Source organism: Sturnira hondurensis, unplaced genomic scaffold (genome assembly GCF_014824575.4).
Source record: "Sturnira hondurensis isolate 20B ecotype Veracruz unplaced genomic scaffold, ASM1482457v3 Scaffold0020579, whole genome shotgun sequence".
NCBI classification, from domain to species: Eukaryota; Metazoa; Chordata; class Mammalia; order Chiroptera; family Phyllostomidae; genus Sturnira; species Sturnira hondurensis.
In genome coordinates, this window is record NW_028093210.1 from 4,062,204 (window position 1) to 4,085,061 (window position 22,858).

At 44.1% G+C, this 22,858-nt stretch overlaps 1 protein-coding gene across 1 annotated transcript in view; it reads right to left on the reverse strand.

The window, feature by feature from the left end:
• LOC118975823 (ectonucleotide pyrophosphatase/phosphodiesterase family member 7-like) overlaps positions 1 to 22,564 on the reverse strand; it is a 38,979-nt gene extending 16,415 nt beyond the window's left edge. The window contains 2 exon segments of the mRNA XM_037029959.1: positions 4,760 to 4,905; positions 22,248 to 22,564. Coding sequence (XP_036885854.1) covers positions 4,760 to 4,905; positions 22,248 to 22,494 — 393 coding nt within the window. The 5' untranslated portion in view covers positions 22,495 to 22,564.
• Between the last annotated feature and the right edge of the window lie 294 nt (positions 22,565 to 22,858).

Genomic DNA, 22,858 nt, shown 5'->3' on the forward strand with positions numbered 1-22,858 from the left:
TTTTGAACTGTGCATCTGATAGGCTGGCTATCTTTTGGTTGCTTAGAAGTATTGGCTCTGGGGCTTTGAGCTGTTCTTCTTGAGCTATAATGTTTTGGTCAGGTCGTGCTTGTTGTGTATGAGGGGCAGAGCCTAGGTGTTCACCAGGGCGGGGCAACCCACATCTCTGCGTTGTGATGCTGTATGTGGGGGCATGGTCAGAGAGGGGCAATGGCATTTGTTCCACTCTCTCTCGGATTTCGGTCCCCTCTGCTGATTCCTGGCAAGCAAACCAGGCCCCCCCCCTGTTGCTGGCTCCTGGGTGTGTGGGCCTGTGCACCCTCCAGGACCCTGTGGGTCTCTCCAACAAACTCTCTGTGAGCCTGGGAGCTTCTCCTGACACCTCAAACCTGAAAGTTTTTCCAATTGGTGCTTTTAGGCTTTAATTCCTCTTGCTGGGGCCCTAGCCTGTACTGTCTGTCTCACTGCTTGCTCCTTTGCCTGGTTTATCTGCGTGTAGGATGTGTGACCATGGTCAGCCAGCCACCTTGCGCCCCCACTGGGTCCGCTTGTTGACACCCCACACCTAGGATCTGCCAACTGCTGCCTGTGCGCATGGGTTGGTCTGGCCACTTTTCCCTGGCCAACCCTGCTCCACCAGCCACTGACTCTGCCCCTCTTACCAGTCTGGCTGAATGGTTCATTGTTGTTGAACTTTCGTACAGTTCAATTTTCTGTGTTTTGGTTGCATTTTTGTTACTAAAACTTTGTTGTCTTTAAACTAAACTTGGTTGTGCGAGGAGGCACAGTGTTTCTACCTATGCCTCCATCTTGGCCGGAAGTCTCCTATTTGTACTTCTTAATCCCCTCACCTCTTCACCCATTCTCCCACACCCCTCCCATCTGGCAACCATCAAAATGCTCTCTGTATCCATGATTCCATCTCTGTTCTTCTTGTATGCTTAGTTTGTTTTTTTAGATTCAGTTGTTGATAGATATGTATTTTTTTCCATTTTATTGTTCATAGTTTTGATCTTTTTTCCCTTAAATAAATCCTTTTAACATTTCATATCATAATGGTTTGGTGATGATGAACTCCTCAAGTTTTTTCTTGTCTGGGAATCTCTTTATCTGCTCCTTGATTCTAAATGATAACTTTCCTGGGGAGAGCAATCTTGGCTGTAGGTCCCTGCTTTTCATGACTTGGAATATTTCTTGCCAATCCCTTGTAGCTGCAAAGTTTCTTTTGAGAAATTAGCTGAGAGTCTAATGGAAACTCTGTTGTATGCAAGCCTCTGCTTTTCTCTTGCTGCTTTTAAGATTCTCTCTGTATCTTGAATCTTTGGCATTTTAATTAGGATGTGTCTTGGAGTGGGTCTTTTTGTATCCACCTTGTTTGGGACTTTCTGTGCTTCCTGGACTTGCATATCTATTTCCTTCACCAAATTAGGGAAGTTTTCTTTCATTATTTTTTTCAAGTAGATTTCAAATTTCTTGCTCTTTCTCTTCTCTTTCTGGGACCCATATGATGCAAATGTTGGTGTGCTTGAAGTTGTCCCAGAGATTTCTTATACTGTTCTCATTTTTTATATTCTTTTTAAATTTTATTGTTCTGATTGGTTGTTTTTTGCTTACGTATATTCCAAATTATTGATTTGATTTTTAGCTTCATCCACTCTACTGTTGGTTCCCTATAAATTATTGTTTATTTCAATTAGTGTACCCTTTATTTCCGACTGGATCTCTCTTTTATGCTGTTGAGGTCCTTACTAAGTTCCTTGAGCATCCTTACAAAGAGTGTTTTGAACTCTGCATCTGATAAATTGCTGATCTCCTTTTTGTTTAGCCCCTTTTCTGGAGTTTTGATCCATTCTTTCATTTGGGCCATGTTTCTTTGTCTCCTCATTTTGGCAGCCTCCTCATGTTTGTTTCTATGTATTAGGTACAGCAGCTTTGAATCTGTGTCTTGATAGTGTGGCCAAATATAGTAGATGTCCTGTAGGGTCCGGTGGCACAGCCTGCCTCATCATCCAAGCTGGGTACTTGAGGTACACCCTTTGCATGGGCTGAGTACACCCTCCTCTTGTAGTTGAGCTTTTGTTGCTGTTGGCAGATTAATGGGAGGGATTTACCCAGGCCAGTCAGCTACAAGGATTGGCTGTGACCACTGACCACACACCTCTACCTGCTGTGGAGGATCAGCTGTGCAGGGGCAGGGTGGTGGTGCTCCAATGTGGTCTGTAGTTGTCTACTGGGTATGCTGGCCCTGGGGTTTCCTGGGTGGTGCAGACCAAGGTAGCCCCCACCTGGGTTTCTCCCAGGGCCATCCTACCTGAGCCATAAAGCAATCTGAGATGGCTGCTATTCGTGTTAGGTTTAGAGATTCCCAAGCAAAGCCAAGCTGTGATTCTAGGCTGGTTGCTGCTGGTGCTGGGCCTGGGGCTCACTGAGGCCTGCTGTTGCTTTTTTGATAGTATTTAGGAAGTTGTGAACTTGAGCCAAAATCAGCCATTCATGTGAAAAAGCAGCTTGGGTGGGCTGTAAGTTGGGTGGGACAAGTCTCTGGGGGTCTCCCAGGGGCATCAAACAGTTTTAGCCATATTGATGGAGTCTCAGATATGGCACAGCTTGCTGGCTCTGTGGGGGGAGGGTTTAGAAAAGGGAAAATGGTCTCTGCTCTCCTTGATGCCAAACACTTCAGTTCCTCCCTGTATGCTACTGGTTCCTTCACGCTGGTACTCTGGTGCTGGAACTCAGAGGGAGTGAGTCTGAGTAGGTGAGTCTTTGTGTGGGTCCTTTAAGAGGAACTGCTTAGGGCTCCAGAAATTTCTTCCACTGACCCAATGCCCACTGTTTTTTGCAGCCAGAAGTTGTGGGGACTTATCTCCCTGGCCCTGGAACCCTGGTCTGGGTGGCCTGGTGTGGGGCGGAGACTTCCACTCCTGAGATATCCCTTCTGAATTGTTATCTACCACGTGTGGGTGAGGGACCAGCCAGTACTGCATCTGCACCTCTTCTACCAGTCTGGGTGGATGTGGTTTCTTTAATTTTGTAGTTGTCAGACTTCCATTCAACTTGTTATCTGACAGTTCTAAGTGATTATTGTTCTATATTTTAGTTGTAATTTTGATGTGGTTGTGCAAAGAGGTGAGCCATGTCTACCTATGCTGCCATCTTGACTGGAAGTCTCTGATTCTGGAAGCCAGCTAGGCAGTTGTGAAATCTGTTGGGAAGGTTGCCAGGCAGAGCAGTCTGGAAACCTCTGGAATGGACTGAAACTGCTGTTCCACAAGCAGAATTTCTTCTTCTGGGAAGGCTCAGCTGCCCAGTGTGAGTTTAAATTTCAGCTCTGCCTCTCATTAGCTTTGTGACTTTGAGAAGTTATGGCACTGCTCTGTGCTTCAATTTACTCATCTGTTAAATGGGTATAGTCATACCTGCCTCAGTGTTGTTACACATTAATATATGTAAAGCATTTAAATTAGTGCCTTGCTCATAGCGTTATGAGCATAATTTTCTTGAGAGGACAGAACTTATTTGTGTAGTCTATGCCTCAAAGTTTAAAAAACATTACAGAATAGGAAGGAATTAAGGTGAAACAGTTATAGAAAAAAATGAGCATGAGGTAGGATAGGCTCTCTGACCACCCATTGTGATTATTCTTGAGCTGCGTTGTCCAATATGGTAGTTCCTAGCTACAATGGTATTTAGATTTAAATTGAAATTAATTAAACTTAAATACAATTAAAATTAAGTTCCTCAGCCTCACTAGCCATATTTCAAGGGCTCAATAACCACATGTGGCTAGTGGCTTTCATATTGGATGTGTACAAATAAAACATGCCCATCATCATGGAATGTTCCATGGGATAGTTCTGACCTAGAGCCAACCAGCTAAAGAAGTACTGAAGTGATTCAGCCTCCATTCAAAGGCATGATTGATAGTTTTTGAGCATTTAAATCTAAGTACTTACAGGCATTATTTTAGTTAATCCTTCCAAAGACTCTATGGAGCAAGGACTCTGACAATCTTTATTTTACAGATAGGGCAACTCAAGCACAGAGAGGAGGTCATTGCCCAAAAGTTGCATTATACCACTTTGCAATGTGACATGCTTGGTGTAGGCTTGGAGCACAGAAATGAAACCCCAGAATCCTGGATAGCTTTTGAGTAAAGGCTGATGTCTTGCAGAAGAAGAAAGAGGACCTATTCTGAAATGACAGCAGGAAGCTCATTGAGAAAATGCAAAGCTGGCAGTGGGTTTGGGGCTGGGAGTTGGACTCACAGCTCTGATTTCTGCCTTTTCAAAGCAATAATGAATGGCCATTGGAATCTTTTCAAGTGAATGTTCTCATCAGGGCTTTACATGGCCTGAGGATGAATTAAATGGTCAACTTCATTCTTAATGGCTTTTATGCTTAAGTCAGAGGAAGTGTATAAACAGATATTTATTAAAGAGCTGCTGGGTCCACACTCTATGGTGAGCCCTGGAGGTATAATCATACTTAAGCCAGTCTTTTTCCTGACTTGTCCATCCATAACAGCTAACACTTACTGAGCATTTTCTCTGTACCTACTGCTTTTCATGCATATCTCATTTAATCCTTACATCAAATCTATTAAATAAGCACACCATCATGATTCCTATTACACATTTAGGGGAAAAAACTTAGAGAAGTGAAGTCACTTGCCCAAGGTCACACATCTTCTAACCTCCATCCCACATGCCGTAGAATGAGAGGCAAAATCCCTGGGAGCCAGCCTGGGGCTTCTGACTACCTGTCTCTGGGCCGTGATCCAGAAGGGGAGAACGCCATTGTCCCACCACTCAGTCTTGTTCTGTGTGGCCTTGTAGGGGTACTTCCAGCCTGTCTCAGTGTGAAACATCATGTTGTGAATGACTCCGTGATCTTCAACCCAGCGTCCTTGGGGATAAAGGAGGGAAGGTACAAGTTCTGTGAACAGGTTGCTGGGGGTGTTAATGTGGCCATAAGACTACCCCTCCCCGCCCATAGCCAACATCCCTTTGGTTGGTCTAGGTCTTCTGCTGGAGTATGACTCTAGATGGCCACCCCGGGATTTCAGACTTGTTTTTCAGGAGGTGCAAACATTGGTAGCCACACAGGAATTGTAATCACGTCTCACATATGTCAGATTGGATCTGCTCCCAGAACAGACTTCACCACCCAGGGGGAAGCTGATGTTGGCTGTGGAAATTGATGAGGGAGGAAGGAAGGCAGAACACAGGGAGGCCAGGTTTCTTGGGTTATTCTGCATCCAGAAGCCAAGAGCCTGGGATTTGGACACTTTCTGTGATATTATTTTTCTTATCTTTTGCTTGTGATAATCTAATTCAATATTTAACATCCAGTTGGCCTGATTCTCTCAGCTGACCTCCCAGGGTTTGTCCTAGGACTCGAATGGACTATGCTGTTTGAGGGTACCAATGGAATCAAGAAGGATTTGTAGACATAGATGAATGTAGACTTATTTCTATTTACTTGAGGGGGGAAGATAGATGTTGGGGAATGTGAGTATGCTAGACTGTTCCAAAAGATGCAAGAATCAAACCAAGTATGAGAAATCCCTGTGATCCTACACTGAGCCAAGGAAAGGGGGAGTGCACATGGCAGGCAGTCTAAGGGGAGAACTGCCGCCACCTCCTGGAAGAGACTCTGGATGATTCTACTGACTGTAATAAGATAGTGATGACTTCTCTCATGTCCAAGGTAAACTGAGGCAGGGCATTCATGATCATGGGATAGGGGAAGGGAAAAACTCTCTGCTGGGTCAGAGTCACCACCAGGCTGCTGGTGGGTAAAGTCCCCCGAGGGTGACCAAGGCTTTCATTTGGGATGATGCAAAAAGAGTTGTAAAACAACAGTTTTTGTAAAACAACTTCAAACAGTTGTTTTGCCTTGTAGGTAGGCCAGATAGCCAACCACACATGGAATTACCGGAAAGAATTTGTGCTGCTGCCAGGGTTTGGGGCCTTTCAGTGTCAAGATTCTTGGTGAAGGATCAAATCAGATTGTCAGCAGAGGAAGGCCAGTGACCTAGAGTCCACAAGAGCTGGGTGGCAACCCCAACATGACTTCTGAACTTGCTGTGTGAACTTTAGCAAGCACCTAACTTTCCTGGCTTTGGTTTGTCTGTGTAACGGGCAGGTTTATGTAATGGAATCACGGCACACCTTTACCATGCCATGCTCCAACACCTCTCCCAAGTCTCCTTTAGGAACATTAATTCATGTAATTATACCAATAGCCCTGCAAGTGGGTATTACTATAGTCCCCTTTAGAGGTTTCTCCCTTTATAGGAAATAGAGACATAAAGTTTGCTTAAGGTCATGCAGCAGAGCTGGGTTTTGAACCTGGGAAGTTTCTTTATAACCCATGCTTTTTTGTTATTTTATTCAGGTAAAATTCACATAACTTAAAATCAACCCTTAATATTTTAAAGTGTATAATTTAGTGATATTTTGTGCACTCACAGTGCTATGAAATAATCACCCCTCTAGTTCCAAGTTATTTTCTTTTTTTAAAGATTTTATTTATTTATTTCCAGACAGAGGAGAAGGGAAGGGGAAAGAGAGAGAAAGAAAGATCAGTGTGTGATTGCCTCTTGCACACCCCCTACTAGGGATCTGGCCCACAACTCAGGCACATGCCCTGACTGAGAACCTAACTGGTAACCATTTGGTTTGCAGGCCTGTGCTCAGTCCACTGAGCCACACCTGCCAGGGCCCAAGATATTTTCATCACCCTCAAAAGAGACCCTGTATCCATTAGCAGTCACTGGCTCCCACTCCCCCATTCCTCTATTCCCTTTCCCTGTTGGCCACTAATCTGATTTCTATCTCTATGGATTTGTCTATTCTGGACATTTCATAGAAATTAAATCATACAATATTGACTTTTTGTGCTTGGTTTCTTTTACTGAACACAGTGTTTTCCAGGTTCATCCATTCTGTAGAATGTATTTGTACTTCATTCCTTTTTCTGGCTGAGTAATATCCATGTGCAGATAAGACAGAATTTGTTTATTCATTTATAAGTTGATGGACATTTGTGTTATTTCCATTTTTTGCCTATTGTGGATAATACTGTTATGAACATTCACGTACAGGATTCTGTTTGAATCTCTGCTTTTCTTTTGGGAGCAGAATTGCTGGTTCATATGGTAACTCTGTTCACGTTTTTGAGGAACTGCCAAACTGTTTTCCACAGTGGCATCACTATTTTGCATTCCCACCAGCAATGTGCAAGGGTTCCAATTTCTCCACATTCTCACCAACACTTGTTATTTTCATTAAAAAAATACTTTATTGATTATGCGATTATAATACTCCCACTTTTCTCCCTTTGTGCCCCTCTGCCCAGTAACTCCATTCCCTCCAGCAATCCCACCCCTTAGTTCATGTCCATGGATCATGCATATAAAATCTTTGGTTTCTCCATTTCCTATACTGTTGTTAACATCCTCATGTCTATTTTGTACCTACTAATTATGCTTCTTAATCCCTGCACCATTTCCCCCACTGCCCCCCTTCCCTTACCCAGCTGATAACCCTCCAAATGATCTGTATCTATGATTCTGTTCCTGTTCTGGTTGTTTGCTTGGTTTGTTTTTTTAGATTCAGTTGTTGAGAGCTGTGAAATTTTGTCATTGTACTGTTCATAGTTTTGATCTTCTTCTTTTTCTTAAATAAGTCCCTTTAACATTTCATGTAACAATGGCTTTGTGATGATGAACTCCTTTAGCTATACCTTATCTGGGAAGCACTTTTTCTGCCCTTCCATTCTAAATGATAGCTTTGCTGTATAGAGTACTCTAGGTTGTAAGTCTTTGCTTTTCATGACTTTGAATACTTCTTGTCAGTCCCTTCTTGCCTGCAAAGTTTCTTTTGAGAAATCAGCCAACAGCCTTATGGAAACTCCTTTGTAGGTAACTCTCTGCTTTTCTCTTACTGCTTTTAAAAATCTCTCTTTATCTTTAACTTTTGGTATTGTAATTATGATGTGTCTTGGTGTGGTCCTCTTTGGGTCCAACTTGTTCGTGACTCTCTGTGCTTCTGGACTTGCACATCTATTTCCTTCACCAAACTAGGGAAGTTCTCTTTCATTATTTTTTTTCAAATGAGTTTTCAATTTCTTGCTCTTTCTCTTCTCTTCCTGGCATCCCTATGATTTGGATGTTGGTAAGAAGATGTCCCAGAGGCTCCTTACCCTATCCTCATTTTTTTGAATTATTTTTTCTTCTTGTTGTTCTGGTTGAATGCTTATTTCTTCCTTATATTCCAAATCATTGATTTGAATCCCAAACTCATGTCCCTCACTGTTTGTCCCCTATAGATTTTTCTTTATTTAGTGTAACCTTCATTTCATCTGGGTCTTTTTTATGTTGTTGCTGTACTCAGGGAGTTCCCTGAGCATCCTGATCATCAGTATTTTGAACTCTGCATTTGATAGATTGGTTACCTCTGATTCATTTAGGTTTTTTTCTGGGGTTTTGTTCTATTCTTTCACTTGGGCCCTATTTCTTTGTCTCCTCAACTTGGCAGCCTCCCTCTGTTTGTTTCTGTGTGTTAGGTAGAGCTGCTTTGATTCCCTGTCTTAGTAGCATGGCCTACTGTAGAAAAGTCACCTGTAAAGTGTGTGGGGCAGAGCCTTAAGTAATCGCCAGGGTGGGGCAACTTGCTTCACTGCTTTGTGGCTCTTTGTGGGGGGAGGGCTTGGAGAAGCAACAATGTCACTGCCTAGCTTCTGGAGTTTTGTTTGGCAATCACCCTGTGCAACTTATGCCCTTCCAGCTGTTGCCCTGGTGCTGAGTCCTAGAAGGGGTGGGTCTGCGTTCATTTTAAGTCTGTGAGGTCCCTTTAAGTGGAGTCCCCTGAAAATCCAGCAGTTTCTTGCACTGCTCCAACTCCCACTGGATTTTACAGCCAGAAGTTATGGGGATTTATTTTTGTGGTGTGGGAAACGTGGGCTTTGTGGTCTGGCCTGGGGCTGGGATTACTTGCTCCCAGGGTATCCCTCATGATCTTTATCCACCACTTGTGAACGTGGTTCTGCCTGTTCTGTAGCTGCTGCCTCACTGTGCCACACTTTGCCTCCACGCCTTTCCCCCTGTCTCCACCCCTTCTACCCATCTGGATGAATGGGGCTTCTTTAAATCCTTGGTTGTTAGACTTCCATACAGCTTGAATTTCTGACTGTTCAGGGTGTTATTTGTTTTGAGGTCTAGTTGTAATTCTTTCTGTGGTTGCATGAGGAGGTGAAGTTTATTTACCTATGCTTCCATCTTGACTGGAAGTCCCTTTTTTAAAAGGTTATGACCAAACTAGTGGATGTGAAGTGCTATCTCATTGTGATTTTGTCTTGCATTTCTCAATGCCTGAGGATGTTGAACATCTACAACTGGTGCTTTTAATCTCTTGCTATTCTGTCTCTCAGGAGTGGGGGTTGAATACCTTGAGTGGGATACTTTATTACTGGCAGGTAGAGGACATAATGGGCATAAAGCCTTGCAAATGAATCATGGAAGCCTTCCGAAATCTACAGTGAGCCCTCTTCCTGTTACAGTGCCTGAACGTTCTTATGGCCAAGCCATGCCACATTCCAGCAGAGATAGAAAGAAATGCAGAAATGGAAGCACAGAGATAATTAACCCAGGGAGCAGCTCTATTTCACCTTTTATTTTTTTTTAAGCCTGCAACATCTGAGATTCTGTTCTATCTTCCTGCCCAACAGAAATCAAATCACCCTGGGATTATAAACACCTGCCATTTCACCTGTTGTAGCATTTCTCCATTGTATTTTCTACCACTAGTATTAGATTCAATTGAGTTGCTTGTTAAAACACAGACTCCCTAGCCCCACATTCTAGCCCTTGCTGAATCTTCACCCCTGGTGTGGGGTCTGGAGCCTGTGTTTTAACAAATCAGTGGTTTTAGTGCCTACTAACTCATCAGAACAACGGGTTCAGGACCTTTAGTCATTTATGCATGCATGTAAGTCATTAACATAGAATTAACATACATGCATTAATTCTAGCAGATTGCCCATTACAGAGGAACCAGAGGTAGGGCAGGCAACCACCCAAACCTGGCTTACTTCAGTATCTGGGACATCTTGGGACCCAGATTCACTGGGAGGGCTTGGAAGAAGGGGTGGGAGAAAACAAATGATGCTACGGCCAGAGAACTTCCCCCTCCTGTACCTTGAGGATACTGCTTGCATGCCCTGGGACCTAGAAGTCAATTGTAATTTCAGTTAAGTAGACTAGCCTGGGGCCCAATCATAGAATCCATTTTTCCCTCAAAGTGATGTTACCCAAGTTTCAAATGACCTAGCTAAAATGAGCTCTGGGAGCATGACCCTTCCATTCTGCAGCATGGCTAGTCTCAGTAATTGCACAAAGGGAACCATCTCTGTGGTGTTTGGGTTATTTCCACCCTGCCACTTAAAGGCATGTTCTAAATCTAGCCAGCAACTGGGCACCACTAATGACCCAGTAGAGGTTTCCACTGCCCCTTTGATATCTTCTTCCTGCTGCTCAAACCTTTTTATCCTGGTTAGGGGCCAGTTCTGGTATGTGGACAAAACATGACAGAAGAGAATAAAAGCGGAGAAGGGAACAGCTGTAGGGAGCAGCATTCACATTTTACTTAAATTGCATTTTCTACTCTGGAGACAACCAAGAAACTGGCTAGAAAAACTACATGACAGGTGTACTGTTGCTTGTGCCTGCAGTTCCAGAAGCTGCAAAGGAGCGGGTTTCACTGGGGTCAGGAGATGCTGCCCTCACTGTAATACGATGATCCTGCACAAGAAGGGCTGGGCTGGAGGGGAGGGTTGGTCTTGGCTCTTCCATGCCCTTGCTCTCTCTTTCTGGGCCTCAGTTTCCCTCTTTGTAAGACAGGTTAATGATTTCTGAGGGCCTTTCTGGCTGTCATACTGAGAATGTGTCATCTATGTCACTTCAGTGTGTGGTGATATGGGTAATTATGCAAGTTAAACAAGAAGTAGGATGAGCTCTCCTTATGAATAAGATTTCTGCTGCCTGCTAATTATGCTTTAATCAGGGTACATTGTGGACTCCCACACCATATCAGTTCTGGCAAGGTACAGATAAATTCACCCAGCTGAGCATTTCAGGTCTGGGAACAAACCCAGATAGATGCAACTCCTTTCCTCGGTTTTCAGGGACCAACATTTATTTCTCATACTTGCAGAGTGAATTTAGGAAACCACGAAGTCCAGAGTTTGATCCAACTTTTTCTTTCTCCTTCCCTTTCTCAAATATTTTGTACCAAGTGCATCCTAGATTGTCTCATGATATTTACAACTAAGGGGCAGGGGAGAGAGTTAAAAACAGAAAAAGCATCTTCTGGAGTGCCTGCAGTGCTAACAGATACCTTTTCTTAGAATCTCCCTATTCATAATCCTGCCTAAAGGTGGGTCTAGGCACCATATTTGTACCATATGACATGTCCTCCAACCTATTCAATTGGTTGATGTGAAATCCAATTCTCTCTCTCTCTCTCTGAAGACATGAACCAAGAGACAGTCGCTAATCAGCCAGTGGTGTGCTCTGCTGTCTACCATGGTTGACCACAAGTAAAAAGAGAAAGATAGTTGTGAGCGAGAGAAGCAGAGATAAGAAAGTCCATGGGGCTGATGACAAAGACCACTGGGCTTCTGAGAACCAGAAAGAGGAAGTTGCCATTCTCTAATTTGCCTCTAATTTGGTTCTCATATCCATGAATTTGCTCATTAGAGCCTTACAGTTTGGTCCTTTTGAGCTAGTGTGAATGGATTTCTATTTTTATAACCATTTTCCCTGACATTGCAGAGAGTAAGGCAGTGCCTCACTTATTTTGGTGCCTACCTGGCACAAAGCACAGGGCTTTACTCTTAGTAGGTGTTCAACAAATGTTTGTTAAATTTAATTGAATAGCCCCCCTCCCACCTTCTGCCTCATTTGTAGAAGGCCAGGTGTGCTCCAAACAAATAGAAAGCAGAACTTGATTTAGTCCAAAGTCAATTTGGGAAAAAAATACTTTAGTAGGGTTAAAATAAACCATGATATAATTTAATAACTCAATAACAGCATCCCCCCAACATTTCCTCAGCTTCTACCTACTAATTTTCAGGTGGAACGGTATATATTTTTACAAATAGTCCATTAGGGCATTGACATACTTTCATGCATTTACTTACTTAACAGTAACTTGAGGACCTACTATGTGTCATTTACTAATTCCTTTGACCCAATCTACCATGTAAGCTATAAATGTATCTTTATTTGCCTTCTAATTTGTGAGGTTCAGTGCTTCCTTAAGTACACATTCCCAAAACCAAAGAAGAAAATGTTTTATTAACCACCTAGTATAAAATCAGTGAGGAAGAACAGCCGCCAAATTCAGTTGACCAACCACTTTAAATCAACCCAGTGCTCTAGTCTTGGGCAGACAAACTCATTCAGAACCACTGTCAAGACACTGATGGAAAACCAGTCCCACTGGGGCTCAAAACCACATTCACCCCAAGTCTGCAACCCTGAGTGCCACCCATTGATAACATAACAAAGGTATTGAAATGAGAACAGGTGCCCCAGTGCACCAATAGAAATTTAATACCTTATCAACTTTCACTGTAGAAATGAGGCTGGACTCCAACATTAGCACCAGATGATGGCAGCCCTTTTCTGGGTGGAGAAAAAATCCTAGTGCATCTGTTTTACTAATTTGGTCTTGCTCATGTGTAAATGCAAGTGAAAAATGTTGGTGCTGCTTCTTTTCGACATTGCTTTTTGATTATGGCCATCAATAAATAATTTTATCCTTGAACAAGACTTGACAATGGCCCTAAGGCAGAGGCACAGTTTCTTAGGAACTAGTCCATCAGAGAACGGGCTTTCTCACCCCCACCTCTTCTTCTAATCTACAGTCAGAACAGAAAGTGCTATCTCTTCAAGAAGCTGGAAGCAGATGAGCTGTCCCTGAGTTTCCTCTGGGAACCCTACTGACTCACAGTTCTACCTTTGGCCTGACTTACTGGTCACTGTCAAAGAGAAAGGATCTGTCCTTGCGTCAGCATTTTTTCTCACTTTACTTTTCCCTCTTTACCACTGTAGTGGGCTGAATGGTACCCCTTTTCCCTTCAAAGATATGACCATCTTCTTATCTCCAGAACCTGTGAATGTTACCTTACTTGAGAAAAGGGTCTTTGCAGAAGTAATTAAATTAGGGATCTTGAGATGAGGAGATGAGGGCTCTAAACCCAAAGACAGCTTTCTTTATAAGAAGCAGAAGAGGAGAGGATGCAGACAAGAGGAGGCAACATGACTAGGGAGGTAGAAACTGGAGTGATGTTGCTGCAAGCCAAGGAATGCTGGCAGCCACCAGGACAGGCAAGGGATGATTCTCTTCCAGAAACTCTGGAGGAAGCACACCCGTGCTGAAGCCTTGATTTTGGATTTCTGGCCTCTAGACATTTTGTTCCTTTAAGCCACCAGTTTATGACATTTTGTTACAGCAGCCACAGGAAAGTAATATACTTGTGCTCTCAGCCTCGAGTGGTTCCTGCTTCTCCTCTCACTCAAGACCTTGGAGTTGGGAGCAGTCATGATTTTTTGCTTGGTTGTTGGGGTGTTTTGGGCTGAACCTTCCTCTTGTGTGATCCATGGACCCTTAGTGTCAGCCTCACCTGGGAGCTTGTTAGACTGTGGACTCTCAGGCCCCGGCTCATACCCACTGAAGTAGAATCTGCATTTTAACCAGATTCCCAGGTGGTTCATATACATGTTACAATTTGAGTAGCACTAGTAGGAGAGACTCTGAGGCGGCAGGCAGTTAGATCTTTTCTCCACTTGTAAGAATTCTAATTTCTTCAAGTTAAGTCTGTTAAATATAGGATGGAGGTTATATAAAAACCACATCAAACCAAACTCTTAGATTAGAAATACATGCTGATGTATTATGGGTGCAGTAACATGATGTCTGACATTTGCTTTAAAAGATTCCAGAAAGCAGGAAGGAAGGAAGGAATTATGAAAAGGGCATTGGGTGAGGATGACGGAACTAGGTTTTCAAAATGTGGAAAAATTCTTGCAACTTGGTGCTGAGTACATGGCAGTTTATTGTTCAATTTTCTCTGCTTTTTTCTGCAGAAATTTTTATAATGAAAGGTTAGGAAATACTCTGGTTTCTCAGCCTTGTTTCATTTTCCATTTTTTTACTATTGTTTTTTTTCTCCCTTTGTGGAAATGAATGGTGTTGAAGAGACATCTTTTTGTCTCAGTTTGTGGTTTCTTTGCCCTGTTTGCCTGTGTTTTGGGCTTTGTTGACTTCCAGGACTTTTTAAGCAGGGAGCTATTGCTGAGGAAGTAGGGTGGGAGCTGATTAAGGTAAAACATCTTCTAACTAGGTTTCCAACAACATCTGCTGGGCTTGTATTGTTACTGGCAGCAGGAATTTGATGTTCTATCTCTTTCCCTATCTCCTTTACCTCTTGAAGACTTCTTTTTTCCACTGGCTAGATTGTCATATATGTGATCTTTGACTCTCTGATTTACATGTGATTTGCATATTCCACATTTATTCCAGGGGTTCTCAACTAGATGATGATTTGGACCCTGAGAACCATTTGGCAATGTCTGGAGCCAATTTTGGTTGTCATAATTGGGGGAGGGATGCTGCTGGTGTCTAGTAGATAGAGAGGCCAGGGATGCTGCTAAATATTCTACGATGCTCAGGACAGCACCCCCCATACCCCTACCCTGTCAAATAACAATCTGGCCCAAAATGTTAATATTGCTGAAGCTGAGAAACTCTGATTTAGTGCTAATGATCATCGAAGTGCATTTGGCCACATTTCCTTTGCTCCTGTCTCATGTAGAAAGAGAGGTAGACTCATGATTGACTGCGTATATGAGAAATGTTTATCTCTTCTGGTTTGATTTGGGGATGGAATGTAAGTGACTGATCATTTGTGCAAGTTGTGCCCTGTACACCTCAGGGGGCACCACCCACATATTATTCATGAAAACAACCCCCCAGAATTGTGCTGTACACAGTCTATATGACTATAAGTGGTTGCTTTGGTTTTGGGGTTGTCTGGGGGTAGGGGATTCTGGAACTGAGACAGACAATTTCTGGTCAGCAGGGGCCTTGAGGCTATCATCAAATGTCCTTTCAAGGAAGGAAAAATGTTGAGCAGAGAGGACCCCATTTTTATTATTCCTGACCAGTGTCTAGTTACAAAGCCTCTCCTTTATACCCTAGGGTCATATCCATTTGACTAGATTTAAATTTTTCAAATTGTAATATCATGGTTTATGCTTATGATAGATTTTGTCTGAAACATAGCAGTGATAACTTCTTAATTTCAGTCAGTTCCTTGGGGGAGAAAATATATTTACACTGCTTCCATAAGACTTCCTATCCACCCACCACTGGCTTGGCAGGATTTCCTTAGTTTCAACAGTGTAACTTACTCTTACTGGTCCTTAATCACTTTGCAATAAAAAACTGAGATTGCAGAAATGTTCATTGTCATTACTAGTGATGGAGCAGTAAGTACAGGCTTCGAGAGAGAGAGAGGGAGAGAGAGAGAGAGAGAGAGAGAGAATTGGGTGGTTTCAACTAGCACCATGAGCTGCTTAACCCTCAGAGAATGGCTTTTCATTTCAGTGAGACCTTAGGAGATCTCAGAGTTCAGGCGGACAGAGAGGCAGTGCTGGAAGATGTCCGTTTGTGTGTGTGATCACCAAATCCATACCTTGTGGGCAGCCTCACAGATAGAGTTTTGATTTCTTTAGGACTGAGTACTGGGTCGCCAGACAGCAAACCCCTTTTCTTGCACCGTCAGGCCCAGGCTTGTGTGGTAGATTTCTGTCATTTCTGCCAGTCCTTCTTCACTTGCTCCTCCCTCTGATAATAACCCCTGATTTTCTACTGGGAACATATCAGCCTACAATTCACAGTCCATATACTTTTTGTGGCGCTTGCCTCCCCCTGCCCTGACCTGGGGGTGGGCATGAGGTCCCAACTTGGGTGTTAAGCATCATTTCACCCCTGTTGCCACAGCACTTGGTTCTGAGAAGCTGACTGGCCAATGAAGGTCATCTTGGGGATTTTGTGGCCACTCTTAGGGAAAAAAAGAGGGGCAGAAGGAGAGGGAAAGGGAGAGAAAGAGAGAGATATATAATTTTGATGACATAATCTGAGGAGCTGGATATAGCCATATCTAAAGTTATCAGTGAATTGTGTGTTATATGACTCTTATGAGTTGAACTTTATTCCTTGAAGAAGATATGTTGAAGCCCTAACCCCCAGGACCTCAGAATGTGGAAATGGGCCAGTGCAGAGATGAGGTCATACTGGAGTAGGATGGGTCCCTAATCCAAGTGATTGGTGTCCTTATGAGAATTGGCTGTGCAAAGACAGAGACACAGGGAGAACTCCATGGATGGGTTGGAGGATTGCAGTGATACATACAAGCCAAGAAACACCAGAGATTGCCTGTGAGCCGCAGGAAGCTAAGAAGAGAAAAGGGATTCCTGACAGGTTTCATAGAGAGCATGGCTCTAATGAAACTTTGATTTCAGGTTTTTGTCCTCCAGAATGGCTAGACAACACATTTCTGTTGTTTTAAGTCACCTAGTTTGTGGCATTTTGCTATGGAAGCCTTAGGAAACACACAAAAGTAGTTTCAGATGAATAATCCTGTTTATCTGCCTCCTCCTTTGCCCTTCTTCCTCTCCTTGTTTCTTACTCTTCTTTAAATTCTCATGACCATCATCACCAACATCCTCCTCCTCCTCATTCTGCCCCAAGCAGCAGGAAGGGTCTAGTACTAATGTGGTGACACCCTGTGATGTGGGGAGTCCAGCCTCTTTGGTTACTCATTGCCCCTCTTGCATTCCTCCCTGGGGCTCAGAGGTTAGACCATAGTTCTGGGAGCTTTCTGGAGCTCCACTCTGGGGCACCATCCCATTCCCTGTTGCCTTTAAACAAAGGCTAATGCTCACCCCCTGGTTATCTGTTTGAGGTAGGCAGAATTCCAAGATAGCCCTCAAGGTTCCCACCCCTGCCATATACAGGCCTTGTTTAATTCTCTCCCTTTTCACATGGGCATTACCTATGGCTTGCTTCTAACCAGTAAGTAGTACATGGAAAAGTTGAAGGAATTTTGCAGATGTAATCGAGGCTGCTAATTAGTTCACTTTGAGTTTCTTGAAAGGGAAATTATCCAGCGTGGGCCTGACCTAATCTGATGAGCTCTTAAAAGAGGGTCTAGAGGAGAGAGAGAGACACTCTCCTGCTGGTTTTAAGGAAGCAAGCTGCCTTGAGTTCTTAGCTGCAAGGAAATGACTTCTTCCAAAGGCCAGGTGAGCTTGGGAGAAGACTCCAGCTCCACCAACAGCTTGATTGCAGCCCTGTGAGGCCCTGAGCAGAGAACCCAACTCAGCCATACTCAGACTCCTGATGTATGGAAACTGAGACATAATAAATGGGTATTGTTCTAAGCTGCTAAGTTAATGGTAATATATTACACAGACATAGAAAATGAATACATCTTTCAGGTATTGTGGTCAAGCCCCCTTTGTGAATGTGTGGCATGGAGGTGGGGGAATGGAGCCAGGTAAGAGGAGGAAAACTAGTGGAGGAAGTCATGGCCCACCCAGTAAGTGAAGGGAGAAGCTTGATGAATACGCAGGCCTGTTTAGTGCCCAGTCTGGGGGAGCTGGAGGGAGAATGTTACCCCACAGCCAGGTCTTGCTGCACTTGGAAGCCATGGTCCTAGACAGAGATCCCTTCCCCCTCTTGTAGGTGCTGGGAGGCAAACGCTTGGCAGAAAACACACACTCTTTGTGCGGATGAGAAGATTTTCTTGAATGGAGAGATGGTAAGGTGGGATATTTTGAATTAATAGCCAGTTAAAAAACTTCTCTGTCCTTTAGACTTTCCTTCATTCAAACAGCCAGGATTTCTGTTTTCCGTGTTTCAAGGAAAGGATGCCACGAGAGAAAATGTAGAAAGCAGAGATGCCTCTGACTTAGGAGTTTCACAAGCTTGATTCCTTATGAGAGCCAAAGGGGAGTTGGGGTGCAGAGAAAGGCTTGGGGGACACAGGCAAGTAGGAACAAATCTCTGTCTGATGCCCTGAGCTATCAGAGAAAGGAAGCAGAGGTAGAAAGATCCCCAGGTAAGCTGCTCTTTGTCCTCTGTGGTGGAACTACAGAGAAACAGAAGAAAGCCCCCCGAAAAGTCTGTGGGATCTGGGAGCACATGGGATGTGATCCTGTGTTGTGGGAGAAGCCCTGGAAAGATGGCAAGACACTGGAGACACAAAAGTGTCTAGTTGCCACTGTCCCCACTGCCTAGCCCAGTGGACGTGCTCCAATAGTAATCGTCCCATGAAAGAATGCACACAGTGGAAGTGCTCTAAAAATACTCTCCAGGAAGACGTTCTTCACCATCAGCAGGGAAAGCTGATGAGGGTCTTGAGATTCTGACTCCCGTGAAGGCTGAGATATCTGTACACCTGGCAGCCCCAAAGCAGGAGGAGGTCCTGCTGCCCACATGTAGACCCTGGTAGCCCAGAGTTCTGACGTGGGCAGCCAAGTCAGCTATGCTTTAGGAGTGGTCACTCTTGGGCTGCACCTGGGCCTGGCCTCTCCACCCTTGCTCCCTGCCTGGGACCAACTGGTCCTTGTTCTTTGGACTCTGTCTAGGATGCTCAGAGGGGTGATGCTGTGGCTTCTCATACCTAAGCCCTTGTTGGAGCTGTGCGTCCTATTTTGCCACTGGGATGTGAAGCAGTGCAGCGGCTCCCCATCATCACCACTCTCCTGTGTTAAATTGCCCAGAGGTGTTTGTAAGAGCACCAGTGAATTAGTTGTTGGGCCAGAGGGCCTCTTTTATCATAATTTGTGTCAGGCCGACCCCCTGGAATATGATGAGGTCTTTGGGTGCTGGCAGAACCAATTTTTATCCATTATTTCTTCTATTACAGATGATTCTTTTCCACATTGAAGTCAGACAGAGGTCGGCTTGAGCCTAACTCATGAAGATTGATGCCAGTAGTTTTGCTGGGTCCAGGGTGGCCTCTCTTTCATTAGTGCAACATATTCAGCATATATTCTCATTGCCTGGAAGCTTGAGGTTGGGCAGTATTCAAAGGGGTTTGGAATGATTGCTTAACTAAACCAAAGATAACAGAGGGCCATAGTCAAGCTGCAGGGCAGGGATGGAAAACCCATTGTCTGAACTGTTCAAGGCTGAGTTCGAATCCTGCTCCTGTCCCAGGGAAGACTGGTAGATTCTGTGAGCCTTGGGTATTTCACCTGTAAAGAGGGTACCTGTCCTGACCTCCTATCACTGTTATGAAAATTGAAGGACATGATGGTTGTGGTCCCTGCTGGGCATTTTTGTAAGCCAAGTATTGGGCTTAGCCACTCAATGCAGTGGTTTTTCAGTTGGGGACACTGGGCAACGTATGGAGACATTTTTGGTTGTCACAATGGGAAGAGGGAGTGCTTCTGGCATTTCGTGGGTGGAGACTACTTAACACCCCATAGTGCACAGGATAGCCCCACCACAGGGAACAATCTGGTCCCAAATGTCCATGGAGAAACCTGTTTTAAAGTTGGCATGGAGTGAATCCTGCTCAATAAATGGAAGGTCTGGTTATGAATAAGGGGGACACAGGAACATGCTTTCTTTGCAATGGGTGAATGTAAAAGAGTATTTTGAGTTATAACACTTTGTTTTTTATAGTCAATATGTTCACATGGTCCAAGATCTAAAAGGCACACAGGGCATACAGTGTAAATTCTTCCTACTACTTGGCCCCTTCCCTGGAGGAACCAATGTTACCAATTTCTAGTTGATTTATCCAGAGGTCCTCTATGCAACTAGAAAATTGTATGTGCATATATCCACATATGTATTACATGCACATATATATGCATACTCCACACATTCTCTGCATCTTGCTTTTGTTACTCAGTCCATCTTGGAGATGGCTTCTTATTGGGCACCAAGACCTTCCTTATTGTTTTTTAAAGGTGACAGAGTATGCCATACTGTGGTTGTATTTTATTGAGACAGTTCCCTCTGGATGGATATTTTCTTTTGCAGTTACAAACACTAATGCAATGAATAACTGTGTAAGTGCATGGTTTTCCACTGTATAGTTATATATATCTGTAGGATAAAGTCCTACAAGCGCTATTGCCAAATAAGAAAGTTTCTGCATGTGTGATTGTGTTGGAAGTTGCCAAATTATCCTCCACTGGAGCTGTTCTGTTTCGAGTCCCCACTGGCAGCGAATGTAGTAGAGAAGTTGAGGTGATTTTGTAATTTTTAAAATTTGCTTTCACTGTTTGTATCTCCTCATCAAAACCCTTCTGGGAATTTAAGTAAGTAGTGGATGAGCCTTATAATATTTTGTGCCCATCATATTCTCAGTGTCTAGGGCCCCAGCATCTGCTGATAGGAGTTCTTTTAAGCATTATGAAGTTAAAGTTGATGGGAAGTGGCATTTGCTTTCTCCAGAAAAGGGCTATTTAGTTGCTGCTTCCTGGTGCTAATAGTTCCCAAATGGCTAGCCTCTCAAAGAGTTTACATGTAGGAAAATCTCTCTCAGCAAATCTCCCTCTGAGTGTCTGTTCAGCTTTATTTCTAAAGTTTCTGATTTGAGGGCCCCTTTGAGAGTCTGTGGAAGCAATAAAACCTTCTCCCAGGAAAATGGCACCAGCAGTTTGCATGTCCTCCAGGGAGAGGCTCTCAGGATAGGAGAGAAGCTCATGCTGCCAGGCACCCCTCTCTTGGGGCACTGTTCCCCCAAGAGAGGTCTGCAGATTCCCAGCTCAGAACTGGGCAGAACCAGTTCTGAGTGGCCAGGGCACCCCGGTTCCAGGCCTGGCTCCTCCCTTCCACGCTGACTGGCCAGGTGACTGGGCACTTTCTCAACTTTAGTTTTCTCATCTATGGAATGGGGACAACACTGCTTTGCAGTATTATGTTAGAGACAATGAAGGCAAAGCGCCTAGCACAGTACCTGACATCAAGCCCACGTCTGAGAAATGGAGCTATTGTTATTCTTGTTATAGTGGAGTCTTTTGCGATGGGGACTCTGGGGCAACCATGTTCCTTCTTGTCACAGAGACCTCACACATGCTGTTCTCTTTGCCTAGAACACTTTTCTTTCCTCTTGTCACTTGAGGTCTCTTTCTCTTGCAGCTTAACTGTTCCATCTCAGAGACCCCTTTCCTGTCTCTCTAATTTCAAATCAACTTACTCTGGGCATCTTCTTCTGGAGAAACTCTCCTTTTCCTTCTTGGTGTCTCTCTGATTTGTACTGAGATCTATTAGTCCGTATGCTTGCCTAATGTGTGTCTGCCTCGGTGGACTACATGCTCCAGGGGAGCTGGGAGGACCTGAATAGGCAAGGGCCCTGAGGCAGGTGGGACTGAGTGGAGGCACAGGTGGGAGGATTTTGTGAGATGGAGGGAAGCACTCGAGGGGAAGAGGGATGAGAAAGGCCAGGAGAGACCAGGGGCCAGGACGTGGGGATCTCCTGGGCCACAGGAAGACAAAATTTGCATTCTCTTCTAGAGGGTTAATCTGCCAGTATTAAGCAGGGTAGTTGCTTGATCTAACTGAGTTCTTTAAATTTTAAGGTTTGATTATTATTATTTTTTATCTTCGCTTGAGAACATGCTCATTAATTTGAGAGAGAGAGAAACATTGGTGTGAGAGAGAAACACCAATCAGCCACCTCCTGCTCATGCCCTGACTGGGACTGAACCCACAGATATATGCTCTGACCAGGAATCAAATCTTTCATTTTATGGGATGATGCTCCAACCAAAAGAGCCATACCGGCCAGAACAAGTTTTTATTATTTTTATAAAATTCTTTTAATAATTGACTTTAAAGAAAGATCATCAGCCACTGTGTGAAAGGCAGGGTGAGGGTGAGGTGGGCCTGGGAAGCAAGGAGATCCCTTAGGGGACTTCAATCCTGGTCCTCATTCTGTCTGTAGTCAGGGCTCCGTAGCTCATGGGTTTCTAGAAACTTCCCTGAGATCCCAGGGTATTCTAAGTGAGTGTTTGTTCCAGGGAGTGACCTGAATTACATGAGCTGCCTTGGTCTCTCCAGAGCTGAGCCAGAATGGGCTCTTCCTCAGGGATTGACAGATTCCAGGGCCTTCCACCAGCATTAGTGGACTGACTGCAGAGTGGAACTTACCTGAGATTATGGTGAAGTGAGACGGGGAGGTCATAGTCACGAAGGGTGGGGTGATGTACTTGGGCCTTCACACCCTCCTGGACCAGCGGTCCATGTTGGGGGTGTCCACATCCTGGTCATAGTCCCACTGGAAGCCATCAAAGGAGATCAGAAGCAACTTGTTGAAGCTCTTCTTCCCAGTAATGGGGTGGCTGCTGGCCCAACCCAGTAGAATGGACAGCAGCAGCCCGAGGACCCTGAGCCCCATTGTGCTGTGAGTGCCTCAGACACACACATTGCAGAGTTCATGGGCCTGCTTCCATTTCTTCCCTTTTTCATCTGTGGTTGGACAAAGTTCAAATTGATAATTCTGCCCCAGCTCTGCCGAGGGTCAAAACACCCAGAGTGTAACAGGGTGGTATGTTTCCTATGATGAAAAAGTTTTGGAAATAGTGGTGATGTTTGTACAACCTTGTGGGTGCACTTAATGCCACTAAATGTTATACTTCAAAATGGTAATAATGGTAAATTTTATGTTACATGTACTTTACCCTGATAAGAAAAGTCAAATCGTGTGAAATATTTTGGACTCTTATATTAAGTCCACTGCTGTAAAGATTTGGGGGACATTT